General features: G+C 41.4%; 1 protein-coding gene across 1 annotated transcript in view; it reads right to left on the reverse strand.

Moving 5' to 3' along the window:
* The window catches only part of LOC122558689 (testis, prostate and placenta-expressed protein-like), a 23,712-nt gene extending 14,251 nt beyond the window's left edge, over window positions 1-9,461 (reverse strand). Inside the window, exons 1-3 of the mRNA XM_043707481.1 lie at window positions 9,186-9,461; window positions 8,505-8,566; window positions 3,808-4,003 (exon numbers count right to left, since the gene is read on the reverse strand). Coding sequence (XP_043563416.1) covers window positions 3,808-4,003; window positions 8,505-8,566; window positions 9,186-9,375 — 448 coding nt within the window. The 5' untranslated portion in view covers window positions 9,376-9,461. The remainder of the gene's footprint in view (window positions 1-3,807; window positions 4,004-8,504; window positions 8,567-9,185) is intronic.

The following is a 9,461-nucleotide window of genomic DNA, read 5'->3' on the forward strand; positions in this document are numbered from 1 at the left end:
AATACTTGATGTAATTAGGCAACTTCAGAATGGTACGGCGCCGGGCCCAGATGGTTTTCAAGCTGAATTCTGTAAAGAATTTACAGAAATACTGGCTGGTCCATTTATGGATATGTATAACTATGCATATAGTCAGGGCTGTCTCCCGCCTTCGCTGAAAGAGGCAAATATCTCTCTTATCCTTAAAAAAGGAAAGGACCCAGAAGATTGTACATCATACAGACCAATATCCTTGCTAAATGTAGATTTTAAAATCCTCTTTAAAACGTTAGCACTGAGACTAGAAGGGATACTGCCACATATTATAAAGGAGGATCAGACGGGGTTTATTAAGGGCCGTAGATCATCCAATAATGTTAGAAGGGCTCTGAATATGATTCAAGCTTGTCATCAGGGAAAGATAGCAGGAGTAGTGGTTTCATTAGACGCGGAAAAGGCATTTGATAGGGTCGGATGGTCATATTTGTTTTACATATTGGTGAGGTTTGGCGTTGGACAGGTGTTTACCAGATGGGTCTCAACATTGTATAGTGATCCTAAAGCAGTTGTGGTTACCAATGGATTAGGCTCGGATAGCTTCAGTGTGGGTAGGGGCTGCCGTCAGGGATGTCCCCTCTCGCCATTGTTATTCACGCTAATAATTGAACTACTAGCAGAAGCTATACGAGCTGATCCTAATATAGTGGCCCCAAGGATTGGTACAGGTAAACATAAAATTACCCTTTATGCAGATGATGTTCTTCTATTCCTCAGTAATCCTTTGATGTCCATACCTCGCTTAATCCAAGTTATTAATACATTTAGTGCATTCTCAGGCTATAAAATTAATTTTTCAAAATCGGAGGCTATGCCAATGGGTGGCCTTGCTGTGATACCCCGCTTAGCGGACGGTTCCCTTTTTCCCTTTCGCTGGTCCCTGGAGGGTTTCTTATATTTAGGCATTTTTATTACTCCAGTATTTGGTCAGTTGTATAAGGCTAATTTTGTGTATTTATTGGAAAGGATAAGGCAGGACCTCCAGCGATGGGGAGACCTTCCAATTTCCTAGTTGGGTAGAATAGCACTATTCAAAATGAATGTCCTGCCCCGTCTCCTATATCCTATGATAATGCTTCCGGTGATGCTGCCGAGGATGGCTTTATGTAAATTATACGGCTGGCTGAGTTCCTTTATCTGGAACCATAGGCGGCCCCTTATTAAGCTGAAGAAGCTACAGCTTCCACAGGCAAGGGGAGGCTTGGACTTCCCAGATTTTAGGAAATATCAATTAAGTTCCCTATTAAGTTATATAGTTGATTGGGTCTTGTCTGATCCACAATCAATCTGGTTGGACATCGAGGCCTCTCAAGTAAAATACCCAGTTATTAACCTTTTATTTTCAGACAAGAGGAAAATCATTACAGATCACTGTAAAAACCCTAAACACAATTAGGGCTTGGAATAATGCGGCAAAATGAGGGCAACTCACATAAAACATCCCCCTATGCGCCGATAGTGGGAGCCTGGGGATTCCAACCGGGGTTTACAGATGCCACTTTTAAACTCTGGAGATCCAGGGGTATCTCATGTCTAGGGGACCTATTTAAAGATGGGGTCCTGATGTCTTTTGAACAGCTGCGTCAGAAATTCGGATTACCTAATGGAGACCTCTATCGATACTTCCAAATTCGAGATTATATACAGAAGAAGACTACGTTATTAGATAGTCTTTCTAAATCAGATAGAGAATGTAGATTACTACGACCAATGGGGGGTATCCTCCATCAGTACTATTTATCATTTACTACATGATGAAGTATCTGGAGATTTGGACAATCTGTTTAAAATATGGGATCAGGAATTGGGACTAGGAATTTCTATTGAAACGTGGAATGACCATTTGGGAAAACGCCAGAAGAATCACCATCTGTAACAGAACTCAGGCTATCCAGCTGAAGATACTTCATAGGGCCCAAAGAGCACCGGATCGATTGGCAAAATTTAAGGCAGGAGCATCTCCAATGTGTCCCAAATGTAAAATAGAGGTGGGCACTCTTGTACATTGCTTATGGACCTGTCATAAGATCCATAGATACTGGACTAAAGTAGCAAGTACCCTGACAGAAATTTTAGGAACGGATATTAAAGTAGACCCTGAATCTCTCCTGTTGGGCTTTTCGAACTTTCCCTCCCTGGATATGTACGGGAAGAGACTATTTTCTATTCTCTCTTTCTGTACAAGGAAAAATATTTTGGAAAACTGGACTTTCAAATTGGCACAGATTAATTATGGAATGTATTCCCCTTGACTTCCTTACAAATATTGTGCACCGAAAGACCGAATTATTTTATAAAATATGGCAGCCCTTCTTGATTTATATGAATACAGATATTACGGCTATCCTAACAAGGGCTTTTAATTAATTGAGATTACGAATCTGGCTGGTCCGGGGCCCCTTAGGAGAGGAATCCCGCACGAATACAGGTTTTGTTACATTTGATGTTAACACATTCCGAGTATGTATCTCACTACCCAATTTCTATGTTATCCGTTGTTTTTCGTTTTTTTTTCTCTTTCATTTGAATTATTACATTTGAATAATGTAAGAGACTTAAATATACACTCTGGTTAGTTGTAGGTTAGATTAGTAGTTAGTTGAGTTTTGTTTTTTTTCTTGGTATTTTTCTTTTGTTAAATTTTGGTTATTATATATTTAAGATTTAATCGTATATCAATGTTTGTACTTGAGAGTTTTGTTTATTTTTGTAAACTTGTAAAAATGTTAAATTTCTAATAAAAACATCTATTAAAAAAAAGGCTGGATGAAGGGCTTTTGCCCGAAACGTCAATTTTACTGCTCCTTGGATGCTGCCTGAACTGCTGTGCTCTTCCAGCACCACTAATCCAGAATCTGGTTTCCAGCATCTGCAGTCATTGTTTTTACCTGGCAGTACTCCAGGTAGAGTAGTGGCCAGGTCCAAATGGAATGCATCCTAGATTGCAGAGAGAGGTAAAGGAGCAAATTGCGGAGCCGTTGATAGAAATTTTTCAGGCCGGTCTGAACACAGGATTAATCCTAAGGGACTGAAGGATTGCAAATGTGACGTCGTCATTTCAGAAATGAGCAAAAGATAACCTTGGAAACTACAGACCTTTCAGCTTGACATGAACAGTGGGAAAACTGATGGAAGCCATAATACAGGATAAAATAAATATATAGAAGAGAAAAATATGTTAATATCAAATAGTCAGCATGGCTTTGTCAAGGGCAGATCAAACCTGACAAATTTAATTGAACACTTTGACAAGGTAATACAGGTAATGGATGATGCTAGTGCTGTGGGTGGTGTATATTTGGACTTTCAGAAAGATCTTTGGTACGGTGTCACATGGCAGATTGTTTAGCAAATTAGAAATGTTTGAGATTGATGGGTCCTTGGCAGCATTGGTTAGAAGTCTAAAGGATAGAAAACACGGGATAAGTATTGATGGACATTTCTCAGACTAGAGCCAAGTTAAAAATGGGGTTCCACAGGATTGGTATTGGACACCTCACTTTTCTGACTTATAGTAAAATAACATAAACCTCATTTAATAGTCAATCAGTCAAATAGTACTAAAATTCAATTATGGTTTTAAACTGGTTACAATTTTGTATCGCAATATATTATTCGAACAAACTGACACAATGAAAGTACCAAGAAGGGGATTTGAGCTTCTTAGGGTTCCCCTTATGATGATGACAGTAAAATATAAACAGAGTGCCCGTTTTCAAAATTTGAAAACAGTGAGTGTCATTTGCAGCAACAGTTCTCTAAGTCTCTCACCATTGAAGTCCCTTTTGGGAAGCACAAATTCCCCACACTCTGAGACAAATTGAGACCAATCCTTTGAGGCCTTAGTGATCAAAGGCTTGTAGTGGCTCCAAGGTTTCTCAATATGAATGCTGGGAATCGTATATCGCTTTCGATCAGGAGAAAATTTGTCGCTTACAGTCAGTGATCCTCCAGCATAGTTAAATAACTGAAAAAGGCGAAGAATCATAATTATCAACAAAGTAATAGAATCATATAGTTTCACTGGACAAAAAGAGGCCCTTCAGCCTATTCTGTCCTAGCTGGTCATCGTGCATCCATCTATACTCATCCCATTTCCCAGCAATTGAACCACAGCCTTTAAAGCTCCGGCACTTCAAGTAATTCCCTAAATACTTCTTAAATGTGGTGATGATTCTTGCCTCTACCATCCTTTCAAGGAGTGATTTCTAGATAACCACCATTCTCTTCGTAAATGATCCCCCTACTAAGGGGAAAAATTGCTTCCTATCTACTGTATCTATACCCTCGATAATATTGTACACCTAAGTGAGGTCCCACCTCAGCTTTCTCTGCTCCAAGGAGAACAGGTCCAGCCTATCCAATCTCTCAACATCTGTGGACATGCTCACTAAGATCCCACTGATTGTCATCCCACTTCGTAGGATGTTACCATTTATCATGTATTCCCTTGCAATGTTAGTCCTCCCAAAATACATCACCTTACACTTCTCAGATTTTCACTATACAGCCCATCTGGCCAGCCTCTCTAATCGTCCTGTCGTCTAAGGCTTTCCTCCTCCCTATAACACAACCAATTTTCATGTTATCTGTGAATTTACTGATCAACCTCCAGATTTATGTCTAGATCATTAACAACAAACAAGGGACACAACAATGACCCCTTCACAACCCTGGACACAGTCTTCCAGTCAAAATCAACCTTGGACCACCAGCCTCTGCCTCCTGTCACAAAGGCAACTTCGGATCCAATTTGCCATTTGCCCTGGATCCTGTAGGCATTAACCTTCTTGACCAGTCTCTCATGCTAGACCTATTCGAAAGCCTTACCAAAGTTCATGCAGACTAGGTACACTGCATGACCCTTCTCCATACATCTTGTCACCTACTTAAAAAACTCAATCAAACCTGTCAGACAAGGTGAATATCCATGATTCATCCTTGCCTCTCTATAGAAATTAATTCCATCCCTCAGATTCGTTGCCAATGGATTTTCTCACACTGTCCTGTAGCTTTCTGGTTTACCACCGTTCTTGAATAATGGTACAACATTCATTGTTTTCCAGTACTCTAGCATCTCTGCTGTGTCCAGAGAGGATTGGAAAATTAATATCAGGGCCTCTGAAATCTAGTTCCTTGCCTCCCATCGCTTCCTTCTTTTCCCCATATCAATCATGTACATTGGCCAACATTCAGGATTCTCTGGAATTTTCTGGTCCCACTCTTCACCTTTACAGGAACATGTTGGCCTTACACTTTCATTGGCCTTACACTTTTTGAAAGACTCGCACTGTTCCAATGTAAATCTTTCAACACATAGCTGCTCCCAATCCACTTTGGTCAGATCCTGTCTTTTCACATTAAAATGGCGTTCCTCAAAAGTTTTATTTCTGATTTATCTTTGTCCTTTTACATTACTAATTTAAACATTACTGAGTTATGGTCACTATTACTGAAATGCTCTCCCACAAACATTGGCTTCATTTTTCAAAATTATGTCCAGCATTACCCTGGTTCTTGTAGGACTTTCTACATACTGGCTTAAAAAATTCATCTGGGTACATTAAGGAATCTATCTATTCTAAGCCTCTCACATGTTAATTCCAGTTAATACTGGGGAAGCTGAAATCTTGTACTATTGCTATCTGATTATTTTTACAGATGTCTGAAGTATACCAACATATCTTCCCTTCTATCTCTCCCTAACTGTTTGGGGAGGGTCTATAGTACACTCCCAACAATGTGATTGCCTTCCCAACCTTTTTGTTGTAATTTTAATGCATGTGGCCTCTGTTGTGGGGCCTTCTTAGATATCATGTGACTTGAGGTAGTTTTCATTGGAGAGGAGATATTAAGAGGTGACTTAGTACAGACATAGAAGATGATCAGAGGATTAGAAAGGGTGGACAGTGAGAGCCTTTTTCCTCGGATGGTGATGGCTAGCACGAGGAGACATAGCTTTAAATTGATGGGTGATAAATATAGGACAGATGTCAGAGGTAGGTACTTTACTCAGAGTAGTAAGGGCATGGAATGTTCTGCCTGCAACAGTAGTAGACTCGCCAATTTTAAGGGCATTCAAATGGTCATTGGATAAATATATGGATGATAATGGAATAGTGTAGGTTAGATGGCTTCAGATTAGTTTCACAGGTTGATGCAACATTGAGGGCCGAAGGGCCTGTACTGCGCTGTATTGTTCTATGTTCTATCACCTCTGGCTGAGGAACTGAATAATTACTTCGCAGTGGAAGACACGAGTAATATCCTAAAAATTCAAGAGAGTGAGGGGGCAGAGCTGAGTATGGTGGCCATCACCAGGGAGAAGGTGCTAGAAAAACTGAATGGCCTGAAGGGGGATAAATCAGACCAGATGGACTTACATCCCAGAGTTCTAAGGGAGATCACTGAAAAGATAGTGGAGGCATTAGTGGTGATCTTTCAGGAATCACTAGAATCAAGGAGGGTCCCAGAGGACTGGAAAATCACGAATGTGACACGCCTGTTTGAAAAGGAAGTCAGGCAAAAGACAGAAAATTACAGACTGATTAGCCTAACCTTGGTCATGGAAAAGATCCTGCAATCCATTGTGAAGGATGAGGTTTCTGAATACTTGAAAGTGCGTGGTAAAATAGGGTAGGGTCAGCATGTTTTCATCAAGGGGAGGTCATGCCTGACAAATTTGCTAGAATTCTTGAGCAAGTAATGTGCAGGTTAGACCAAGGAGCGAGCCAATGGATATTATCTACCTGGACTTCAAGAAGGCCTTTGACAAGGTTCTGCACAGGAGGCTACTGAATAAGATAAGGGCCCATGGTGTCAGAGGCAAGGTGCTAGCATGGATAGAAACTTGGCTGTCTGGCAGAAAGCAGAGAGTGGGGATAAAAGGGTCCCTGTCAGGATGGCAGCCAGTGGTGTTCCTCAAGGCTCAGTGTTGGGACAAATTTTCACTTTATATATTAATGATCTAGATGAAGGAACTGAGGAAATTCTGGCTAAGTTTGCAGACAATACAAAGATAGGTAGAGGGATATGCAGCATTAAGGGGGCGGGCAGGCTTCAGAAGATTTAGTCAGGTTAGGAGAGTGGGCAAAGAAATGACAGATGGAGTACAAAGTGGGGAGGTGTGAAGTCATGCACTTTGGTAGGAAGAATGGACTATTTTCTAAATGTAGAGAAAATTTAGAAGTCTGAAGTGTAAGAAGACTCAGGTGTCCCAGTCCAGGATTCTCTGGATAAACTTGCATGGGGGGGGGGGGGGTGGCAGCAGTTAGGAAGGCAAATGCAATGATGGCACTTATTTTGAGAGGACTTGAATATAAAAGTAAGGATGTACTTCTGAGGCTCCATAATGCTCTACTTACACCATTTTGGAGTATTGTGTACAGTTTTAGTTCCCATACCTCAGGAAAGATGTACTGGTCATGGAGCTTCTTCAAAGGAGGTCCACAAGAATGGTCCCAGAAATGAAAAGCTTAACATGTGCAGAACGTTGGAGGGCTCTGGATCTATACTCAATGGAGTTTAAAAGGATGAGGGGGTGTCTAATTGAAACATACAGAATACTGAATGGCGTGGACAGAGTGGATGTTGGGAAGATTTTTCCATTGATAGGGAAGACTAGGACTCAAGGGCGTAGCCTTAGAGTAAAGGCAATACCTTTTAGAACAGAGATAACAAGAAACTTCTTCATCCAATGGAGTGGTGAACCAATGGAAGTCATTGCCACAGGAGGCTGCAGAGGCGAGGTCATTGAGTATATTTAAGACTGAGATAAATAGTTTCTTGAGTATTGGGGGATCAAGGGCTACAGGGAGAAAGTGGGAGAATGGGGTTGAGACACTTATCAGCAATGATTGAACAGCAGAGCAGACTTGATAGGTTCAATGGCCCAATTTCTACTCCTGTGTCTTATGGTCTTAATACAGTAATAACTCCTTATTAAATTAACATTGCAACAACACCTCCTCAATTCTAGTTAATTTTTGATCACAGAGGAAAAGATGTATGATGACAATTGGCTGGGAAGATAAATGATAGAAATGGGAGATTCTCTTGGAAGACAAGAGAATTGTGATGAGTGAATCCCTAGGAATATAGTGAATCCCTGCAATGTGGATAATTTGTTGGTAATCACCTTACTTTTAACTAAAGAAATGAAATTTGCTATTGTGTAATATCTGTTGCCTATTCAATTGTTTAATCAATGCATACATGTAGTTTTAACTAATGTAAGAAGATGTAAACGATTATGTGTTTGTATCAAATCTTTACAGCTGTTTTCTTCATTTTGATATTATATGTGCTATGGGGCCTCTCCAATCTCAGTCTCCTCCAATCTGAAGACTGACCTTGCTCCTGCCACCAAACTATACAGTTTAGTTTTGGTCTGTGACTAATTTATGGTTTATTCTTTGTGACTAAGTACAACTGTATTACTACCGGTCAACTTGGACTCAAACACTCACCAATGCTGCATGGGTTTGTTTTGGATGGTCAAACAGGGTAAAGGAAGAGTTTGCAAAATCATCTAAAAAAAAGCATGAAAATAAATTCAGTGCAGAAAACGTCACTAAGAATACCTGGTCCTAACCCATCCTCCATAACTATATGCATTGTAAGAAGAACAATGGTCTGAGAGTTCAGTTAGCTCTGTGCCATCCCAGAGCTATTTGCTTTGAAGGAAACAATGAATTAAGCTGCAGTTAGAGCTCACTTTGTGCCAATTTAAACCAATGTGAGATTGTGTCACATCTTACAGCTTTAGTATATTTGGCAGTCTGCTATTGTACACTCATTCTGCATCAATGCACACCAACTGCATCTCTCAAAGGTTTCTTCCTCCCAACTTTGAGGTCCTTGCGTCTCCTGCCATATGCTTCTCATCCTTACATGCCTGTGCCTCTCTCTCTGGTCCTTTTTCTCCCCCGAGGTTTCTTGTGCTCCAAAAGGCTCTTTTGCACCCCTCTTTTGTAATCTCTACCTTTTCCCCCAAGGATCATTCTCGAGTATCCCCATCTGTTTCCCCCACCTTCTACTTAAACTCCACCCCCCCCCCCCCCTCTTTTTCTGCTCCTAGTCCACCCCACTTTCTTCCTCCTCCGCCCACCCAGAATCCTGCTCCTCGGTCGGCTCCCGGTCCTTGTTACCTGCGGTGCATGTGGTGGTGTTCCTGCAGTGCTCGTTGGGCAGTTTGCTGGCTTCATCGTCCATGTTCATGCGGCGTAAAGTGGGCAGGTCAGGCCGGTACAAGCCCGTTTTCCGGCCGGCCAGGCTAATCCGCCACGGGGGCTTCGGTGCTCCCACCCCCTCGTACTTATGTCCATGTTGCTTCTGCATCTGGATGCACTGCCGCGTCCGGGCTCTGAGCCCAGCGCCAACTCACCTCACCATCCACAGTAACCTGTATCCAAGGAGCCACATAG

This window comes from Chiloscyllium plagiosum, chromosome 17, assembly GCF_004010195.1.
Source record: "Chiloscyllium plagiosum isolate BGI_BamShark_2017 chromosome 17, ASM401019v2, whole genome shotgun sequence".
In the NCBI taxonomy this organism is placed as follows: Eukaryota; Metazoa; Chordata; class Chondrichthyes; order Orectolobiformes; family Hemiscylliidae; genus Chiloscyllium; species Chiloscyllium plagiosum.